General features: G+C 43.5%; 1 protein-coding gene across 6 annotated transcripts in view; it reads right to left on the reverse strand.

The window, feature by feature from the left end:
* The window catches only part of DPP6 (dipeptidyl peptidase like 6), a 564650-nt gene that overhangs the window by 416644 nt on the left and 124716 nt on the right, over positions 1-23290 (reverse strand). For 4 of the 6 annotated variants that reach the window (XR_008973047.1, XM_057416430.1, XM_057416435.1 and 1 more), the window contains exon 1: positions 2559-2965. The exons of the other annotated variants lie outside the window; for them this stretch is intronic. Coding sequence is in view for 3 of the 4 variants with exons in the window: in XM_057416430.1 (XP_057272413.1) it covers positions 2559-2759 (201 nt within the window). In the remaining variant the exon portion in view is untranslated. Of the gene's footprint in view, positions 1-2558; positions 2966-23290 lie in introns of those variants that run through there. 6 annotated transcript variants of the gene reach the window in all.

A 23290-nucleotide genomic window follows, 5' to 3' on the forward strand; every position in this document is an offset into this window, starting at 1 on the left:
AATATGTGTGTAAAACACAATACAGAAGTCTAACCTCCTTAGAAAGGGGTTTCCAATGCCATCTCGTTAAGACCTTCCCCATGATAAGCAACAGCACATGCTCTTGGCACCCTGCACAGACAGACCACCCTCCTTCTCTCATGGTCCTGGCTCATGGTCCTTCTCTCATGGTCCTGGCCTGATGCCTTCCTTGTTTTTCCCTTTGCCTTGGAGATTTCATGCTCGGGGCTGCGTTTGCCCATTCTGGCCTGCTGCTGCTGGGCTCAGGAGAGAAGCCACATCTTCTCACTGCTATCTCTCCACAGCCAAGCTCAAGAGCCCATCGCCAGTTCATCAAGGCGCCTGGCCAGGCTGGTTCAGCACCGCGGAAAGCTCCTCCCCACTGGGACAGGATGGTTCAGCACCGCGGATAGCCCCATCTGCCAGACCGTGTGTATTCAGCACTGCGGACAGTTCCTCACGTCTCTTGGACAGACGGTACAGCACCGCGGACAGTTCCGTCAGTCCCGCCCCACTCTGGCCCTCCTCCGTGTTCCCCGCAGGCCGGACCCCTTCCTCTTCTTCCTCCAATCCATGCTTTAAAGGCCATTTCCACTGGCTTCGCCACGACTTTACCCTTCCTACCTTTCCGACCTTCCACCAGTGACCCCTCAGCGCAGGCTGCCCTGTCTCTGTCAGACAGGAGCACCCTCGAACTGCCCAACCCAGCTCACTCCACTTTCTTAGACACGTTGCCCCCCTGTAAAAATAATTCACACCAAGCACTCACGTGCGTTTAGAAGTCACCTCAAATCCCTTTTTCTAACCACGTTTTTTGCACTTGATTTCAGGAAACACCTAGGCAGGCACCTTTCCCTCTACACATGGCACCACCCAACAATGCTCGCCACCTATACACAAACCCTGACAAGAGAAAAGAAAAAAAAAGGGGGGGGGGGGGGGAATATTCATGAACTCTCCTTTTAAGTAGTCCATATGATTCTTCTTAATATTATTTTGGAGCCTGTCAGCACAAATCATTCGCACATGCTAAGCTGAGTCCTTCTCTTCCGGGCTCAGCGCTTCTGGTTATCAGAGAAGCGGCTCCAGACATCTGCCGTCTCCAAATACAGGAAAGCGAAATTAACAGTCAAATAATGAGGGAAACGTGTCCGAGCCCAGCCCTGGCGGCGGCGCTCCGTTGGCGCATAGCGACACCTAGAGCCAGCACGGCGCCGGGAAGGGGCCCGTCTCCTCGACCACGGGCGGGTGCTGGCGCCCGGCACGGGGAGGAAACGGGTCCCCTCCGGCAGGGCCAAGGAGCGGCAGAGCCAAAACTGTTGCCAGTGAGAGAGTCACGGGGAAGAGTTAATCTGGTGTCCAGACACCACCGGCCCCTGGAGCCGCCAGCGTGGCAGCCGCCTCCGGGAGGTTAAGGTCGATTTGTATCATCGCTAGATAAAGTGCACTTGCTCTACGGACCGCGAAGGGCTTACGAAGGGATGGGGAAAAGGGCGGGGAATTAAAAGAGAGCCAGGGGAAGTTTCCCTGCGAAAACAACTCTCCCCGAGTGGGGCAGCCCTGCTTTCTCGCCATTCCTGGGAGGGTTCTCGGAGCCGGAGCTGAGCCCAGCCACGAAGCTAACGCGTCCCACCCTGGCAGGAACTGCTTCTAACAGCCCAAAATATTAATCTCATCTGCAGCCATTTGCTTTCCCTTGTGAGCGCTTCCAGAGAGGCAAAACACACTCAGATTCCTCTGCAAACCTAATACCACCCCAAGATGGGGAGCCACCTGGTCCTATATACCGCTGGCCCTTCTTCGACTCCGCACTTTCCAAATCCCCTCTTTCCGCCCTCCTCCTGAGCAAACTAAGCGCCATCGACCCAAGCTAGTTTAACCCCATAGGGCCCAGCAGCGAGTCCCAGTCTGGCAAGTCACCCGTTACTAAGGCGATATGTAGATGCACCCTCTGAAGTCGCAGCTCTCCGAGGCAGCGGGGGAGCGGAAGGTGTGTGGCCGAAGTTAGCGCCTTCTCCGCGGGGGCACCCCCGGGGGCGCCGGGGAGGGGAAAAAGAGGGAGAGGCCCCGAAACGGCTGCTCGGGGGTTAAAAAGTTTCCCCGCTGCCGGGGTGGGGGAAGGCTGACGGGAAAGCGAGAAGGGAGGGACGAGGTGAAGCCTTCTGCCCCGGGGGAGTGTTGAAGGATAAAACATGGAACAATTAAAAATAAAAGGGGGGGGGCGGGGGGGGTTTGTCGCCTCGCTTGGAGAGAAATCACTGGGGCTCGCACTTGCTGTTTCCCAGCGCTCTGCCCCGGTGCCCTCAGCCCCGCTCCACGGTAGCGTAAGAGCCGCGCAAGAAACCAGGAGACAGGGAAAGGTGCGGGGGAAGCGCGGGCTCCGTCCCGTACTCTCCCTGGCTAGTACTTCGGGGGAAAAACTGGAGCACAAAGACCCGCTGGGAAGAGCGGACAAACCGCAAGAAATTGCTGCCAGCCTGGAGGGGCACTCGGGCACCCGGGGGGACGGGGAAACGACACCCACAACCCAACCCAACGCGAAGGACACCGGCGCTTACATCCTCCTCCTCGCAGTCACTTCGAGACTGGTACTGGAAGCGGGGCCGGCTGCTTTCCTGTTGCAATGGACGCGAGGTCTTGCCGGCAGCGCCGTCCTCCTCGCTGCTCTGGGCGCCCAGGAGGTGACTTGCTTCGGGGGGAACGGGGAAAGAGCGGGAGGTGTTGATCTTCCCACTGAACCGCTGGTACAGTGAAGCCATGAAGTCAATCCGCGGGAAACGAGGGGGAGGGAGGGAGGGAAAGAGAGAACCTTCTCCCTGTCCTTTTTTTTTTTTTCCTCTCCCCCTCCTCTCTTCTTTTTTGGCTACAGCATTCTATACGCGGGTGAGGATCAGTCCCACATCAGTGGAAGGGAGAGCGAGGGATCCTGCTCTCCGGTCCTCTGCACCGGCACCCAGAGAGAAGCGGGGGGGGGGGGGGGGGGGGGGGGGGGGGGGGGGGGGGGGGGGGGGGGGGGGGGGGGGGGGGGGGGGGGGGGGGGGGGGGGGGGGGGGGGGGGGGGGGGCGAGAGAACAGAGAGGGGGGAGTGACGAGGGGGAGAGAAGATAGATTGATAAATAAATAATAAAATGCAACCGAGCCGTAACACCACAGGCCCGGGGATGCTGCACCATCCAGTGTTGGGAAGGGGAAAAAAAAAAAAAAGAAAAAAAAAAGGGGGGAAGAAAAAAAAAGAACCAAAACACTCTACGAAGACGTACCCCCGATAATGGCGCCTGAGTGGATCAGCATTAAATGTGCTTTGGGGGTGTGCGTGTGTGTTTGCAAAAGCAGAGAGAGAAAAAAAAAAGAAGGGGGGCTGGCTCAGGCGCTGGCTGTCAGCGGCTCCCCAGGCAGAGGTGGCGGAGCAGTCGCCTCCGAGGTCGCATACCAACAGTGTGCACAAGCGAGAGGCAGAGTGACAGAGTGTGTGAGACGGAGTGGAAGGGGCTGGGAAGCCTCATTCAAAGCACGTTGCTCTTCAGGAGAGGGGAGGGCTCTTCTACAATCATCTCCTTTTCGGCACCTTCTTTTTCATCTTCTATTTTTTTTATTTTTTTGTTTTTTTCCCGGGGAAACAACTTAAAAAAAAAAAAAAATAGCAACAGACACCTGATCGCAAGTCGGGAGAGAGAAAAAGAGGTGGGGAAGGGAAAGGCGAGGCGGGGAGGAGGGAGGCGGGACCGGCAGCTGGAGGGTGGCCGGAGGCCCGTGTGCCCGAACGGCTCGGCCTCGGGGAAAGGGCAAGGGGAGGGAGGGCGAAACCACTCGGTAAGCCCTGCCCTGCCCCAGCCGGCCGCGGGCATGGCTCCGCCCGGAGAGGGCAAGCGCCCGGTCCCGTCCCCCTACCCCGTCCCTCTCCTTCCCTGGCCTCCCCAGGAGGAGGCGGTGGGAAGGGAGCGTGTTGCGGGTTTTTGGAAGTGGTTGTTGTCGTCGCTTTTTAGAAGAATCCGGTAAATTGTGTCTCTTACTATTTTTGTATTAATTCGTTTTTTGCTGCATTAAAACGTGCTTCAGCGCCCCTCAGTGGAAATCCGCCCGAAGTGGCAACCGGCAGCACCGGCCGGGGATAAACAACCGCGGTCCCGGCGCCGGGGGGTAGGCGGCCGGGCCGGATCCGGATCGGAAACGGGGTCGGGATCTCGCCCGGGGAGCAGCGGCTGCCGCCGCGGCCCTTTGCGCTGCCCTGGTGTGGCCCTTGCCCGGGGCCAGCGGCTACACCGGCTCGGCCAGGGGAGCCGCGGCCGCTCGTTAACGCTCCCGGAGGGAAAAAGGGGCATGTGCTCAGGCAGCACCGGGGAGCTGGCAGCGGGGTCCAGTAAGGCTGCATCGGGTCCGAGGGTGACGGTTCCTGTTGCTCCAACATCAAGCTCCGCGGTTTCCATAGCAACAGATGCTTAGGATTAAAGGGAAGTGGGAGAGTTGCTGTCCCCTCCTTTCTTCCCCGAAATCATCCTCTTTGACCTCTAAGTTTGCCAGAGCTACGGGGATTACAACACACGAAGCATAAACCAGAGTTTGCACATTCCCACTGACAGACTTACTGCTGACGAGCTCACAAACTTGATTATACTTCAGCAAGTGGATTTGATGGGCTGAGATTTCAACAACTGCCTGATCAAAAATCCCTTTACATCTGAATAGTTTCATTCTCTGCTTTTTATTTGTGTCTTCAAAGTCAGGGATGAAAAGGGAAAACTTATCAAGAGAGAAAACAAAAACACCCTGCCTCCTTCCTGAAGGAACTTGAAAGAAGGAATCATTTTGATCTTCACAACTGAGATCCTGACATTTAATTAAAAAACAAGATGAGCACACAATGCTCTGAAGCAAAGGTTTAGCTTCTAAGTTATGGCAACATGCAGCATAACAGACATAACTTTCCAGAAGCCACTTGAAACCCTCGTAAGTTACGTTTCAGACACAAATCAACTACACACTACCAAAAATCTGGACAGTTAGCTCATCTGAATTCCACCTTAACCTGCTTTAAGAGTGACCTTCATGACTATTTGGAATTGGTGACAACTAACACTAAAAGAATAAAATAAAGAAACAAGAGAATCAAAAGAAATAATACATTTTTAAATTCTATGGAAAACTAGGACACAAAGGAATAATCAAAGAAAGCCACAAAATGGCAAGATGAAACCACAGGCAGAAAAAAGTCACCCAAGATTAAATGTCCAAAATAAAAAGTCTCAAAGAAAGTACAGAAAAAAGAAAACATTATACCTCACAGCTCAGTTCTAAACTCAAAGGGTCACTAAGGACCACATCAATTCCATATACATTCAGTTTGTGGTTATAATTCTTAAGGACCAAGATTTCACATGATCAAATTTATACAGTCATACATGCGCCTATTGTGCATGTATGTGTGTACATAATTAATGGAAAAATTGCACTAAGTGGACATAAAATTGCAACATCAAATACTTCAAAAGCTTGAAAGTACTTGAAAAACAACCAGCAAAATGGGCCTCATCCACCAAGAAATCCTGATCATGCAGTTTTGGGCTATGATTCGTTTGCCCTGAAATAAATAATTACAGCTATTTAAAGGCCTTCCCGATTCCAGCTCTCTACTCTGTGACAGACCAGGGACAGAAGAAGCAAAGTCCTGTCATATCATATTGCAGTGGGTGGAGGAAAGTGGTTTAAACCTGTTGGGAGCCACAAGACACAGTTCTATGGTGATGCTACAGTGAGAGTGACCTTGCATAGAAGGGCTGAGCTAGAGGCAGAAATATCTTGAATAAGCCCCTGCAATAAGATGCACCAGATTGCTGGTGATGCCTTTATTGAAAGCAGAAGGATTTTTCTGAGTCAGAGGGACCCAGATGATTTCATTAGAGACTCTGGAGAGCAATTCAGTCTGCCTGTGCACAAGTTATCTCAGGATGTAACTTGTCCCTCACAAGCATGTGTTATGGTGGGCCTGCCCTCCTTTGCAGGGAGGGACACAAGCCAGCACCCCTGAATCACAACCCAGTGCTGGAAGTCCTCTATGCTCTGTTTGCAATTCCATGGGTAATTTGCTGTTCACCTGTGCATTACTTCGGGCGCAGAGTCCTCTGCAATGCCCTGGTTATACGACCAGGTACTGTCATACAGTGTGCACACCAACGGGGCATGGAAAAGAGGATAGAGCCAAAAAAAGAAACAGGAACCACTGAGACATGATAACAAAATGGCAATAAACACCATATCAGTAACCAGGGTTCCACTACAACAGAAGACCTTTTCAGCCTTTAGCAAGATTTGAGGCAAAGAAAGCAACGTGCATCATGAAATATGTTTAAAGAGGCAAAATATTTCAGAAGTACAAATGTAAATCTTGTCTCTAAACACACATCTCATATGTAAGAAAGATCCTTTCCCTAAATCCTTCAAACAGATCCCAAGATAAAAATCAAGGCATTTCAAAACAGTGTCCTCAAGCATCTCTTAGTTGTATATATAATTCAGTAACCAGAGTTTTACAAGAAGCTTTGACTCCTAACTAGTGACATTTCAATCAGAATAAAGTGTGTTAGCTTAAGCTATTTTCCCTGCAGCAGCAAAGTACATTTTACTGACATTTTTAAAGCATGCAGATAAAAAATGACACTTGTTTTTTCACTTTGTATAAACAAACAGCAACCCCACATTTCAGCACTATTAATGTAACACTATCAAAAGCAGGTCAAACCCAAGACCTACTGCCTTTAAAACTGTACATAACAGATTTCTTTTTGGACAAGCTTTCTCAGAATAACACTGGCAAAGAAATAACCCAGCAATATTTCATTTAGATATTTTTTTGTAAAACATTACTTCTGTCTGTCAGGGAATTCAAGCACTGTTATTCATGTTCCATTCTTCTGTTCTGAGTAAGCAATTTATGTTTGCTTAAACTTTGAACTTGTCATCTAAATAATACAGAGCTTGTTGCAGACAGAGCTAAACATGTTTCTAGTTTTCCTGTGGTGAGAGTTATAAGCACCTGTTTAGTGGATTTTTAAATAAGAAATATTTTTAAAAAGTTCAAGTGCACTTTTTATTATTGAAAATATTATATTTTCCTTTTCCAATGAACTTTTAAAGGAACTTTATAATTTCCTGATTATCTTTTCATATCATTCTGGAAAATGACAAATTAATATTTGTTCTTAAACGACTGTACTTATTAGTAAAATCCCTCTGATTTTTTTGTAATAGCAGCTCTCCAGGCACTACAGGAACAAACTTACACTGTTCTAATACCTATTACTATTGTCAGCCACGATAGAAACATCCAACCCATGAATCTCTAATGGCCCCAGGCTTATGCCAGCTATACATCTGCTGTTTAGTGTCATCTAAAAACCCAACCAAAGCAAACCAGAGAAGAAATTATCTTTCCTATGTCAAATGCACTAATTCAGCAGTCCTCAAGGACATACTTGATTGTTCATTTTGATCTAATGTGAGTGCTGGGGGGAGCAAATAACTGTGTTAAGGTAAGCGACGCTAGGAACGCTGAAGACTGAGGGGTATTATATACTGTGGCATCAGTATGCTGATCTGTTCACTTTCTTATGTCATCATTTGTGCTAGTAACATTTCAGAGCAAATTCTGTAGAAATACAGCATTGGACAGTGAGTGAGCTTGGGACACAGAGAGACGTGATTCTCTCTAGAATCACAGATATTATTGAAAAGTCTTTCAGGCCTTACCAAAAACCCCAAGCAAAACCAAACCCCTCAAAAGCAAACAAGCTAGCTTTCCTGGCTGCAATAACAGAAACATTGGGAGAATTAGTTTTCTGCGCATTGCAAGAATAATTCAATCTTCCAGAACTGGCTGAATGAAAGCTTTTTGTGAGGAAAAGAAAGCACGGATACTCAAGTACTTGGAGCAGTAGGCAAAGGTGGCTTTATATGATACAATATTTTAGGGGGGGGGGGGAAATACCAAAGTAGGCTGGAAGAAAAGGCTCTTCAGAGGAAGAGATGGACCCAGAGAGAGCAGTGAAGAAAGGAGAAAAAAGCACACAGAAGAGGCAGGGACACAGTGAAGTATCAGGTGGGTTGAGAGAGAAAGGAGACAAAAGCAAGTGAGGTCAAAGAGGCAGAGAAGAAATGGACCAAAACTGGCAGAGATGGAAATCACCAACATGCCTGGAGAGTAGAGAGGTAGGTTGGAGTGGTACAAGGTTAATTGGAGCCACACAGAAGGAGGATTTTCAAAGCCAGAGAGACAAGCTGCTCCAGAGGGTGCTTCTGACACCTGATGGATAAATATTTGCTCAGGGGTCAATAGACAGGTGATTTTACTCACTAAGAGTCTTGATACCCACTAGGGCCTAATAAAATGAAATCAAGAACATATAGCTGAGTATCAGCAAGTACTTCTTGGTAGTGTGAGCAGGATTGTTTCCAAAGGAAATGGGTGAAAGTCCTAATGCTGAGGACATTTATAAATAGCCTGTATGAGGCACTAGAAAATGTGCTGTAAGGCATAATCCTGCCAACTGGCAAGAGGAGAAACCATATAACCAAGGAGGCCTTTTCCATATGTTTTTTTTACATTTTGCAACTGGTGCAGGGGTGGTGAAAAGCAGGGAAAAAACAAAACCCTCAGAAGAGAGCACTCAGGAAAAACAGTTGTGCAAGTTTGCTGCTGGAATAGGTAACAGCAAAGCCTAAATGAGAAAAGGTACAGATGCACATGTGTTTGTAGAGCTCTACATCACATTAGGGTCCTGGCCTACAACTGGATCTAGTATTGACATACACGCAAATAGGAATTTGTGCTGAAGACTGTCTTTCTTGCTTTAATTAATATTCTGTCTTTGGAAGCTTTATTTGAGAGAAGTTAGGATGAGATCCCAGTTCCGTGTCTTCAAGAGAAGCCAGGAAGTTAAGCATTAACGTTACAGATAAATACATTTTTCTTAGGATGCCAAGAGCCATTGGCAGCCATGCAAGACTCAGCTAATGTTGCTAAACTGGGTCCTCACTATGCATATTCTTCTCTACTTTGGAACTTGCCAGTTTTTGATATTTGTGTCAGATATGCCATGACAACAATCAGTTTGACTGATTAATATTATCTCTCAAGGGGGTTTTCCATAAGAAAAGGAAATAAATTCTTCAGAAAGGCAAAGTAGGCTGTGGCAGGTCTATCAGGAAAGTAACCATCTTGCCAAAGTATCTACTGGCACTTCAGTCAGCTACTTCAGATGGAATATTGAAGCAAGAGAATATTCTCAGTATTATGTGTGAAAGGGATGCACAAGATTCCTGCTCCATCTTAAATGCCTGAGCCACATCTGCACAAGCTTAATTGCCCATGTTGGGAGAAGCTGCTGGGATTCTCTAATTCACCATTATAAAACTGGTAGCACACAGAAGCAGCATACCTTGGAGAAATTCTTCAAGGAGAAGTTCTTGCCAAAAAGAACTTGTGCATGCAGAATCTTAGAGAAACAGAAGGGATTTAACCAGTCAGCATTTCAAATGCATGACACAGATTTCCAACAGAGTAGACAAGGCAAAATACTTTGATTTAAAGACTTCATTACAATACAGAGATTTTCTTTAAACAAATCTGTGACTCCTCGGACTAGCTGTCACTAAATTCACAGCTTGCTTGTTGCTTGGAAAAGAACTAAGTCTAGATTTAATAAAAGACCCAGGGGATGTAATGACACAATTTTAGGTTTTGGAACCCCACAGCTGAAGGAAACCCCTAGAGATATATATGAATATACAGACAGAAAAGCATATGTAAGGAGATGGACATCTCAAAGAGGCTAGCTGCCATTAGGCTAACAAAATACACTCTACTCCTTTGCTCTCACCCTGGTCCTGCCAGACATACATTTCTTCCTCCAGTTTGGCACAGCCTCAGCATGTTTGAGTATTTCTGTCTCGCAGCCTTTCACAAAGAAATGAGCAATGATGGAGGTTTGTAAAAAAACCAATCCTGTGAGAGAGCATGTTGAGTATTCTCTAGGAACAGGGAATCTTGAAGGCTACAGGTACAATTCAGTCCAATTTCTGTCTCCCATCAGGACTACAGACAGGTGAGGAGCTGTCTTCTCAGGGCCATTTTTAACGTACAGAACTGCCATTGTAGGTACTTCAAAAGTTTTCAGACTGAACAGAAAATCATTTAATGAGCTCCAATATTCTGGAGTGAAGTGGGCTATAAGCAGGAACTTTATGGAGCACAGTTACAGATTAGCTGTCGGAAGTTCCCTGAAATCACCTAAAAGTAAATAATTCCTTTTTGTATTTGGCACTAATTGAATTGGTAGATGTTTGTGCTTCTTCATTATTAGTGCTGGTGCATGTTCTTTCCTACCCATTTGTCTTCATAAACTGATTAGGAAAAAAGCTTACCAATTCACTCATAGTTTTCTAAGAATAAATTACCCCATTTGTCCATTTCACCTGCCTTAGTAACATGAAGCCTAAAACAACTGAGGCTCTTGGAAGCTATTTTAAAGATTTGTTAGTGCTTTCCATCAACTGCCATTATGTAACAGCAAATATTCACGATTATAAATGGCTGTCCAAACAGTGTACTCATTTTCTGAAAGTGGGAGACACAAGGACAAGAATGGAACACTGATAGGAGATTCATAAATTATGTCCTTTCTGATTTAAACAGAGGTTTACGAGCACAGTTATTTAGGATCAACAAACAAGCCAACCAAAGAGAGATTTTAATTTTAAATATATCTTATAATGTGCTTTGTTTTAACTCATTGACTATGTGCTTCCTTTTAACCTTACCGCATTAAAGTATGTCAAGCAGAGGCACTAAATTCAGCTTTGCAAAGGTATTTAGCAATGTGAGGTACTGGAGTACACATTGGAATTATCATAATCAGATCAGTGATGGCATAATCAATATGAGCTGCTGCTTTGGAAAATTCCAGTGGATATTCACATGCATTTTAATGCATTCACTGTATGTACCTGAATTTAGGGGCATTTGATTTCTAGTTGCTCGTTAAGCTGATATATATATATATATATCTTATTGGCTTGCTAAATAGCTTTAAAAAATAAACAAACACAAAGCTATGTGAAACAAGACATGTATATTTCTAGTCCCTTCTGACTTAGAGGTAGATCTATATGTATATTTATTTGCCAAGGAATCGTAAAAGTATACCAAGTGAACCAAACTAAAGAAAATGTGAAAACTAACTTTAGGGATGTTCAATAGTTTCACTGCAAACTTAAAAGCAAACTAGGATTTTGCTAAGCAAGAAAATACAAGCAGCTTCATCATGATCATGAATACAACTATGACAAAGGCAATCCTGTGAAATTTTGACTGCAGCTCAATAATTTCAAACCTCTGAAAGAAGTCTGATTTGCTCTTCTAGAGAAAAATAATTAATTCCCTCCAAGTTATGCAAGCACACAGCAGTACTCAGATCCTCTTGTTCCTCTCCACAAAGCAGGCAAGCAGCAACTAGGCAGCTAAAAATGTCACAACAGGGCTCTGAGAACTAACCTTTGAGCCCATCACAGTTTCTGCAACAATGACATCAGCAAGACTTCAGCACACAGACATAGCTGCGTTTTGTAAAAGCACCAACATTGAAAGCAATTGTTGAAAAAACGAAGCCACCATGACTTAAGGCAGTAAAAATTTCTGATGAAACACTACTTGCTACACTAGCTGAAGCCTCTCACCAGGAACACTATCAGCAATGAGCAGACAGAAACAGCACCGCCATTTATCTGGAATTTAAGATTCTTGATAATCATTGAATTGTTTCTCAACACTACCACTTCAACGATTTCATATAAATAACCACACTAAAACCTTCTTCAATTTCAAGAGACTGAGCAAAGTTTACCATTTTTCTGTGGGAATTGTTTATTCTAGCCATTATTCACCAATTTAAATATGTCTTTGCCTATCCACGAACTCTCTAAACCAGAATTCACTACTGATTCTGGGGATAATAAATTTCTTGGAAATATCCTTTACTGAGAAAAGAGTATCCACATTCAAAGGAACATATCCCTGCGATGGTATTGCTTAGTATTTTTGGAAGTGGACGACACCTCAAAACCAATTAGCATGGCCTAATTGTGTCATCCAGAAACACAGAGGTTCTTCAAGATAAAGCTCATGCAGTACTGACATTTGCGGCATGTTATGACAAATGCAGGAAATAATTTGTCTGAAGTGGCAACATTTGCTGGATAACAGAGATGACATAACCAGAAAATGGGACAGTCACCCCAAAGAGGGGCAAAACTACGTTTTGGCTAGAATTTTACATGTCACATTGGACTTAGCAAAAATTTAATTACCTGGGAATTTTCCCAGGTATCTGCCAGAAGCATCTGCCTCTTCTTGAGCTTTCTTTGTATTAAAGAATTTAAAAGAAAGTATTGCAAGCTGGCTTGTATCAGAAATAGTGTGGCCAGCAGGACTATGACAGTAATCATCCCCCTGTACTCAGCATTGGAGATGCTGCACCTCAAATACCATGTTTAGTTTTGGCCCCCCCACCACAAAAAAGACATTAAGGTGCTGAAGCATGTTCAAAGAAGGGCAATGAAGCTGGTGAAGGGCCTACAGTACAAGTCTTATGAGGAATGGCTGAGGAAATGGAGTTCTTTAGTCCAGAGAGAAGGAGGCTCAGGGGAGACCTTATTGCTCTTTACAACTACCTGAAAGGAGTAGCAAGATGAGGGTCAATCTCTTCTCCCAGGTTGTCCTGACAGGGCAAGAGGAAATGGCCTCAAGTTCCACAAGGGGAGGTTTAGATTGGTTATTATGAAAAATTTCTTCACTGAAAGTGTTATCAAGCAAAGGTCTTTCCCAAACTAAATGATTCTATGATTCTATAAAAAATGAAAGAAAACACTTGCAAGGGGCTGAGGGACAAGGAGCCCTTTGGAATTTGCTAGTCTCTTACATCTTAGTGTTAATATCAGAACACTCACCAAGGCCTCTTTCTAAATACACTGGCAATGATTTCATCTTTGGTCTGCTTTTTCCAGTGAGTTCTAGAGAAGCACTGCTTAATCTGTAACATACCTATGTGTTCAGTTTATGATTCAGGGCTGAGGGGCTCCCTGTTCTTGACACTGACTCTTGGCTGGGATTCTCATGATGAACTTGAGCTTCCCTCTTCACCACAGGCAATTCTCTAGCCAGGCCACCTAGTTTAAAAGAAGGCAGAAGCTGCACGTCCTGCCACCTCTCAAGCCCCACATGTGCCCCAAAATGTTTTGAAGCAGGTTTGTGGGTCAGCTGCAGTGTGGGCTGCTGGCATATCCCAGCTTAGTACTGCAGCCATGGTGGGAAAGGTATGATTGTACATTTCTGCTTATTTTAGGAGCAGCCTAAGGCAAGTTTACAAAGTAATCTCTCTCTCTCCTTTGTGTTACCAGTAGTGCCTTTCTATACAAAAAATAAAATTACAAAGATACTTAGATGTTCACAGTGTAGTTTCTAAGCTGACAGCAGGCCTTTAAGGTGAGAGCACAGACATTATATTGAATATGCTCCATCACATAATTTTTTGTCTATTATCTAGTTCATATTAGAAAATAGTTGTCATTTCTTTATCAGATCCATTTGGAATTGCTACTGTTGGATCCTGCCCTCTACTGACATGCTTCTCTTGTGAACACAATGCAGTCTATTATACACATGACAACCTAGATGGCACACTTTAAATCAGATGAGTCTTTTATGGAAAGAAGAAAAAAGAATTATGTGAGGACAAAGCCCCACATAGTAGTGATTTCTATTTCCTATGCCAAATAACTGAGAGGGGGGAAATAAAATCAAATTTTCTTAATTATAAATTAATTCATAATAATAGTCTGAAGATACTTGCGAAGAATACAAGTTTATAAATAAGAGTCTGGATCACCTTCTACTCTTCAGAAATAAAATTGTTTTGTTTATAGTGCTTGTCAAGCCTGTTTTCTGAGTTTGATACAGAAAACATGCAGACCTGGTAGAAATGGCAGTGGCAAACAAACAGTTGTGCTGTTCTGCTAACCTGCAGCATTAGCACACACGGCACAAAGCACTGCTAGTGGCAAGTGAGCACTTCCACAGCACAGAGCAGTGCTAGTGGCAAGGGAGCACTTCCACTCCTTCCAGTCTCTGCCCTCTGCCCAGCACAGGCTATTATAAGTGACAACAGAGTAAGCATTTTGATAGCTGTTTTCACTTAAGGCCCTTAAAGTGGAGACAGCATCCATTATGACTTACAGTAAACTTCTGAAATAAAACTCCTTGTCCGTCTTTTACAGATGAGACCAGCAAAGCTAAGTGATTTGCTCATGCAGGTCCATACTGGGGGCAGAAGAGTGCACAGACTTCATCCCATGGCCATTTATTCTACAGGGTAATGACTCTCTTTATGTCAAGGATGGGGAAAGCTCACCAGAATTAGAAGGAGGTGGAGCATCAAGAGAGATACCACTTGCTAATTTCGGAAGCAATGGGCCTCAAACCAGGGCTATTCGTCTGGTCTGGTACACAGCTGCTTGCTTAAAATAGGCAGCTAAGAGTAAAAAAAAAGCTCAAGTCAGAAAACTACACCATGGAGATGGTAAAACATCCCTGAGAAACAGAATTCTTCCTAAGTCATTATCAAAGATGTCACTGATGTGTGTGAGTTCAAGCAATTGTGCTCCTTACACCACAGTCCTACATTTGCCAACTTCAGTCCTGAGAAGAACCCTAACATGCAGATTTCCCTTTCTGTAGGGTTCTCGAGTTGTTTATTCTAGCCCAACTGACAGGAAAGTCAGAGTTACTGCAGGCACAGAGAATGCTTTATGCCCTCCATAAAATCATTTGACAATCCAAGGAAAACTTTCCTGAGTCTGTTGTTCAGATTTCAATGTGATTAACTGTATTCAGTGGAAGCTTTACTTGTGTAAGGACAGCAGGGTCTGACAATATCTGAGCAGGTCAGCCCAAAACATTAAAATGATTCATAACCCTAGAAATAAACATTTGAAAGAAAACCTTGTAAATACAGATCAGCATCACCACTTGAGGGTGCTGCAGTAGTTCTTAAATATTAACTTAAAGATGTGCTAACAGGCAGGTACTGTACACAGAGCTACACAGCAATAATTCACCTAATTACTTTCATGGAGGCACTCGGAGCATTTGGAGATAAATTCACACAAAAACCAGCTGAACATATCTTCTTCTGAAATACAGGTTTAAATTCTAAAACCTTCCTAGCTAACTAAGGTGATAAAATAAAATTCTCCTTAAAAAGAGGTGGAAAAAGGAAAAATGCAGTAGAACAAAGGAGGACCCTCCATTACACAAGCACATGCATTTCAAACTTCAAAAAATTCATTACAAGTATAAATTCTCAGCTCTTCATACACATTTACTCTGACTGTAGTATAAGCAAATGTTTTCCAAGGCATATCGAATTGATTTTGCTATAAACTATTACAGGATTATAGTCCATTTGAATAGTCTTCACTACAGGAAACACACAGAACTAGTCTCTGTAGGAAATATATTGAACAGTCAGTGAAACACAAAGCAATACCAAAATATAATAGAAAACTGTTCAAAAAAGCCACAGCAATCTAAATGGAAAGCCTGAGTCAAACATTATCTAGGGTTCTCCAATTTTGTAGAGCTTCCCTTTTAACATAAAAACATTATTTGCTCATGAGGATATAAAAAAACATGAAATAAAGAATAGACAATAATGAAGTTAAAAGAAACTTTGAAATCACTATATATGTAAAAGCATAGTGACTGCACATAAAATGAGCTCTCATTTGGAAAGCATGTTCAATTCCATTTCTTTTATCTGACTCATATCAGATATTCAAGAGAACTGGTCAGGAACTATTTGATGATACTCATGGAAAATGCTGATCCATGAAAGCTAAAAGTCTGGTGGAAAAAGGCCTGTTTAAAAAAAAAAATCCCAACTCAAAGACATTTGTGGAGGGGCATGTTTTGCTTAATGTCAGAAGAAATAAATGGACCACTTCCAGACTGAAAATAACACGATTTTTTTTTTCCAGAACTGAAGTGATTTTGAAATCCCAATGAAGAAGGGGGGGGGGGGAAGTCTGAAATAAAAATAAATCATTCTTTGGCTTGCCACAATGCAGACATTTCCAAGATTGTTTACCCATCCTAATTCTGAGCAGCAAAGTTTTGAAGCTTTGAAACCCAAATCCTTCTCAGCTCTAACTTCTGCGTGTGCCGACTAGAACATGGTAGATTGAAAGGCTTTCTAAAACTATTGAAAAAGATGATGATCAGCTGGACCTTCATCTTGAATTCAAAGCACTGCAATCAGCTAGAATATTGCTCTGGCACAAGGGTGAATCTAATCTATGAACAGATAAGTATTAGGAATAGTCCTTTGCAATGAGAGGTAGAGACTCTCACTTTCCTTCCATGTCCTCTCCCTTAGGTGACTGTTCAACAACACGCTGCTGCTGAGGTTGACACCACCCATGATCCACAACATGCATTTCCCAGGACTGTGGAACTGATTGGAACTGATCCAATTTTAAAAGACTGATTTAACACAGTACATATGCACAGCTCAAAAAGTGCTTGCAATGATAAAGGAAAAGCAATGTGATGAGAGTGACAGGGTGATTGTATCAAGAAGTTTTCAAGAGCCAGAAATTCATTCTGCAAATGATAGAATTACCTACACGCTACTTCTTTGCTCTTAGCCCTCTAACAGACTGGAGTCATCTAGCACCTATATTAAAATATTCAGCATCAGAAAGAGCAAAAGCTACTGTAGATACTTTACAAAGACAGGAGTAATCACTGAGAATATGTAGAAAGACATTATTTTATTAGGGCATCTGAAATTAGAGACAATGTATCAATCATAGAATCATAGAATAGTTAGCATTGGAAAGGACCTTAAGATCATCTAGTTCCAACCCCCCTGCCATGGGCAGGAACACCTCACACTAAACTATGCCACCCAAGGCTCTGTCCAACCTAGCCTTGAACACCGCCAGAGATGGAGAATTCACAACCTCCCTGGGCAACCCATTCCAGTGCCTCATCACCCTAACAGGAAAGAATTTCTTCCTTATAGCCAATCTAAACTTCCCCTGTTTAAGTTTGAACCCATTACTCCTTGTCCTATCACTACAGTCCCTAATGAAGAGTCCCTCCCCAGCATCCTTATAGGCCCCCTTCAGATAGTGGAAGGCTGCTAGGAGGTCTCCATGCAGCCTTCTCTTCTCCAGGCTAAACAGCCCCAACTTTCTCAGCCTGTCTTCATACGGGAGGTGCTCCAGTCTCCTGATCATCCTCGTGGCCCTCCTCTGAACTTGTTCCAACAGTTCCATGTCCTTTAATGTTGAGGACACCAGAACTGCACACAATACTCCAAGTCAGGTCTCATGAGAGCAGAGTGGAGGGGCAGGATCACATCCCTCGACCTGCTGGTCACACTCCTTCTGATGCAGCCCAGGATACGGTTGGCTTTCTGGGCTGTGAGGGCACACTGAAGCTGGCTCATGTTCATTTTCTCATTGACCAACACCCCCAAGTCCTTCTTTTCAGGGCTGCTCTGAATCTCTTCTCTGCCCAACCTGTAGCTGTGCCTGGGATTGCTCCGACCCAGGTGTAGGACCTTGCACTTGGCATGGTTAAACTTTATGAGGTTGGCATCAGCCCACCTCACAAGCATGTCGAGGTCCCTCTGGATGGCATTCCTTCCCTCCAGCTTATCAACCGAACCACACAGCTTGGTGTCATCGGCAAACTTGCTGAGGGCGCACTCAATCCCTGTCCATGTCACCGACATGGTCCCAACACCGATCCCTGAGGGACACCACTCGTTACTGGTCTCCAGCTGGACATTGAGCCATTGACCACAACTCTTTGTGTGCAGCCATCCAGCCAGTTCTTTACCCACCGAGTCATCCACTTATCAAGTTGATGTCTCTCCAATTTAGAGACAAGGATATCTTGCTGGACAATGTTGAACACTTTGCAATAGTACAGGTAGGTGACGTCAAGTGCTCTACCCATGTCCATCAGTTCTGTAGCCCCATCATAGAAGGCCACCAAATTGGTCAGGCAGGATTTCCCCTTAGTGAAGCCATGCTGGCTGTCACCCAGCACCTTGTGGTTTTTATGTGCCTTAGCATGCCTTCCAGGAGAATCTGCTCTGAGATTTTGCCAGGCACAGAGGTGAGACTGACTGGTCTGTAATTCCCTGGGTCATCCATTTTCCCCTTCTTGAAAATGGGGGTTATATTTCCCTTTTTCCAGTTGTCAGGAACTTCACCTGACTGCCATGATTTTTTAAATATGATGGACAATAATCCCTTTCGTTATAAAAAGTGTGTTAGAAATAGGCAGATAACCTTGACATTATGTGGGGTTTTGTACAGCCTGTTCATTTCTACATTGCATTGTTCAACTAGTTATTTTTAATTTTTTTTTTTACTTTGCAGACAGTGCCCTGATTATTCCTCTGAGAATGGTAGCCTTTTAGATACTTTTATAAATGCCTTTATACATAATTAACACTAGCACACTTTCTTATACCAAGGTCACAAGTACCAGATGAACCTTTCCAATGAGCAAAAATAAAAGATATGTATAGTTTTTACAAGTTAGAGAACTGCTGTGAGGACCTTTTTAAAAGATAAAAAATACCAGACAAAGATAGAATACCATCTTGGCCTCATTTACAGCATGAGTCCATCTCACACAGGTTTATGTGGAGCTCCAGCTTGGCCTACACATACAGAAAGAGTCAGCAAACAGGCCACAGCCAAGCGATTTGGCTGTCAGATACAGACAGCAACTCCTGATTACTGGCTTACATCTTTACTATATGGGAAATAACACCTCCAGGAAAGTGATGCATTTACCTCCTACTAACTTCAGTCAGACCAGGATTAAATTTTGGGCAAACTACTCTGATTCTGTTTATATTACCCCAGGAATAAAATACATACATAATAAACTCCACCTACCCCAGAGGGGGCTGTGAAGATTAATGGTAGGAAAGCATCTGAATGCCAAGGACAGACATTTGTCCTAGTTATGTCTACATATGAAAAATGAACAGACTCGTTTGTCTCTCAGAAAATGGTCACAGTTACTTTAAAATACATATTTAAGCTAATAGTTGTGAACTCAAAGACCAGAATAGTTGAAATTATTAACAAGTAACATGTAACACTGTAAATGTATTTCACTGGGAAAAGGTCAGCATCAGAGATATGAGACAGCCTTTTACATTAGAGTAACTCACATTGCCTTCTCTTCATCAGTCATGTGTTTCCATAACTGTGCTTTCTTTCTGTCATCTTATTTAACAAAAAGAACTTATGTTTTGTGGAAAACAGCACTACAGAAAAGGCATATCTATTAACTCTGCCACTGCAAAATCTTTCGTATTAGTGTTAGTGGCATTCAGAGTTAATTTTTTCAATAAATCATTTTCTTATTTATTGCACACTCCTACCTTATATTTCATTCAGTTTAATTATATCAGTAACATGCTGGGTAACATTTCTAATTTTCCTTCTGTAAATAACTGGTATCATAGCAAATGCCTGTAAGCACTCATTACAGATGAGGAATGCTTGTCACTCATTAAACCACTGTGGTTTGCTATGCACAAATGCTTTTAAAATATTCAAAACTTTGGGCTAAAATATGCCATTCAAAGCAGCATGTCTTTGCTTTGTGTCAATGTACACAGGAGAGAGTGACAGCTGTGTAAACACTGAATTAACAGCATACAGCAAAACACCCTGAATTTCTCCATAGAAGCATTTCAAAACATCTGCCCTCCTACAGGCAGGTCTTGAGCACTGCTTTTTGTGCAGAGCAGGGTCAGGATCTACCATGCTTTTATTGTACTTCTCTGCAGAACACATATAAAGGAGACTGTTAACAAAGTGATTTCATTATTCCTGCTCCATATTCTCCCTCCATCGCTCCACTAGACGAGCAGGAATGCAGCTACTGTTGAGATAATTAGCACAGGCAATTATTAAGAGACTCTTAATGTTTCACTGAAACACAAATAGAAAAAGATAAATAATTCCTCCCTTAAGATCAAAACCAGAAAAATAATTAACAGCTGGAGGGGAGGGGCAGCAAGAAGCTAGAACACACTCCAGAACTGCGATCTGCTACCCAATTTCTGCAGGAAAATGTGTGTGTTTGTGCATTATACTCTTTACTCAATCACCTGTCCTGCATCAGCAAAACATGTGCAAAGTTCTCCACCAAGTTCAGTGATAGCAGGATTGCATCTGATTTGAGAAATACTCATCCTTACAAATGATGAATGGCGACCCTAATAACATGATCATATGCTCCAGTCCTGCAAGAACTTTCATTCTTTTGTTTGAAATGTTTGCAAGATCAGGACTACAGCTTTACATTCTGGTGGTAACACTCTGGACAAGGACTTCACAAACCAGCACACTCACCTTTTACTCTGTGAACAGCTACAATCCTTCCTTTACTCCTTGCTTTTTCCAGCTCTATCATTCTCATTCCTGTTAAGGATAAAACTTGACTACTTCTCAATACTTACTAACTTCTTGTGCTCCTCAGGAGAGTGAAAAACACACAAAGCAGAATTAAGACTTATCAACAATCTTGTGTTTTAATTCAGGACCTCTAGAAAAAGCATCTGAAACTAACTCATCCTTCCTTTCATTCTACTCCAGGTAGTGCCTTGCCTCTACCTGACTTCTCTTTAGAGGACATTTTTCTGTGCTCTGGAGGGATATTCCCCATGCTCCTCTTCCCTAGGACACACAGAGCTCTCCCCAGGCTTGTCACTACGAAAGGCTCCTTGCTTGCTAAGCCGAATCACCAGGTGTACTTCTTCATGGTGTGAACATACTCTTCTAAACACAGCCTTGGCCACTCACAAGCAGGCAGGCAGTTTAGAGTCTGTACAACTCTTGGTCCCTCCTAGCTTACCTACAGAGAGGGAAGATCATCTATTCCACTGGGACAAGCCACCACTATGCTTCCTTACTCTTAAAAGGGGGTGTTCTATGCTAGAATATCCTTTTCAAAACCACTGCATTCCGAGGTTGAACTTTTCAGGCATTTTGAGGATTTGGTTGCCTGGTTCCTATTAAGTTTATGGAAGTAACACCTCCTATTTAAGCACGAGTGCTTATTTATATTCTGCTTTGAGACGTGTCTTTCTGAGCTTCTGTTTGGGTCTGTCAGAGAAAAGTGTTTGCTGGACAAACGGCTATACACTGATGATGCTGTGTGTAAAGAAAACATTTCCCATCATAGTCTGCCATTTACACATCTCTTCCACAGCTCTGCCAAGCTTCAGAGCATAGCAGTGGAAGATACACATGTATTTCACTCTTACACACAGCTGGGTCTTTTGGCATCAGATGAGCAAGTTACATAGCTAATACATAGCATATAACACACCTCACTTGCTTCCTTCGCGTAAAAAACACCATGTGCTCTTGCTTCCAGACTGCCTCTCCACACAGGATGGCCAGAGAGCTCTGCAATTGAGGGCAGCATAGCACAGGAAGGCAGGAGTACAGAAGTATTGTTTCTATGCTACATCTTTGTTTCTAGGATTACTGGTGAGCTGATGAAGTATGGAATGATTTACACTGATGTCTTAAAAATCATCAAACCAGTGAGATGCTTTCTCTCTGTAGCACTGAGCAAAGGGGAGTTCTAGAGGAAAAAGCAATTTATAAAGAATAGAATGGAAATACTGCATGTGCTATGACAACTTGTTTATTTAGATTTAAAATGATTAACAAATTTGCCTCTTCATGGGTCTCAGGGCCCTAACATCATTAACTACTCAACACTTCAACAGCTTTATAGTAATCAGTTTTACAGAAACCCTGTCAGCCAGCTACTTTCACAGCTATCACTTGCTTCAGTGCAGAAGGAAGAAAACCACAGTGCTCTCTGCCTTTTGCAACATATTCTTTAAATACGAGCTATTTCAGATCTGTGATTAGAAACACAGATGTCTCTCAGACTCTCCAGAGTCCTGGAGAACTTCTGCTAATTGCAGTAACTTTTAAGAAGCATACAGATCAGGCACCCTTCTAATCTCATCTTGATGATGCAAGCATGAGCCTCATTCTGGACAAGCTCCAGGCACAACAGATCTAATTGGCATCTTATTCACCACCCATGACCTAAAAGAGGCCAATGAAGATTCTGGGCTGGCACCCCAAGCAGCATGTTTCCCTCAGAAAGGAAAGATCAGTGCATCTCCATAGGTGGCCTGTGACAGTGCAACAATAACCTGGCCACGGATGACCAGGCATGAACAAGACATAATAAGAAAGGTCAGCAGGTATTGCCCGAAGGGGTAGGTGCAATTCCTTCTTTCTAAGGCACAGATAATACCTGCTTCCTCATGTTACCTGCAAAACCTCCATGTATCTGTAGATGAAGTTCAGGCAGCTTACCTTCATTCATCCACACCTAGACGTGACTGGAGAGAGAAGTTAACTTCCGGAACTCCAGATTCCCATTTGAAAATGCCAGTGCTTATATATACATATGCAGGGATACGCATGCATATATACACAAAGCAATGGCATGGCAAAGTTTGAAACCTGAGTGCAAACAGGAGACATGCAGTGCTTCCAAAGTCTTGACAGTCTGAAGCTGGAACCCAGGCTTGATCCAAACAGTAACAGTCTTTTCACAGTCTTAAGACATTAGGCCTCTATGTAGTGAAAGAAGAATTGAATTCTCCCGACATTGGCAAATCAAATTCTGATAGGTACTGGCTAGGGGAGTAGAACATTTATGAAACACAATGTTCATTCCTGGTATTATTTATCTGTGAGGAACCAGGTTTTTTGTTTATTTGTACAGAAAGTACAGCCGCAGCATGCTGTTTAAATGGGCAATCTTTTGATATTTTAGTATGCTTTTCTATGTATACAATAGGGCAATACTTCACTCTCCTCCTGCTTTCTGAATTTTACCCGTGATGCCCTTGTCTGTACACATCTTTCACGACTCTGGCACAGATGAGTACTACAGACATTTCAAAGCACCACCAGTCATCTCACTAGTGTACTACAGTGCAGTAAAATATATGGCATATTGTAACTACAAAATACATTTTAATCTTTCCAAAACCTGCTTCCTGTTGATGACCCATAAAGGGGAAAAGTTCAAAATACTATTTCATTACTTAGCTTCCCTGCCCAAGCTCCTACATTACAAGCTGAGAAATGCTATGAGTCT

Source organism: Pezoporus wallicus, unplaced genomic scaffold (genome assembly GCF_028554395.1).
Source record: "Pezoporus wallicus isolate ANWC-B61680 ecotype Strahan unplaced genomic scaffold, APGP_CSIRO_Pwel_v1 contig_3847, whole genome shotgun sequence".
Taxonomy (NCBI): Eukaryota; Metazoa; Chordata; class Aves; order Psittaciformes; family Psittacidae; genus Pezoporus; species Pezoporus wallicus.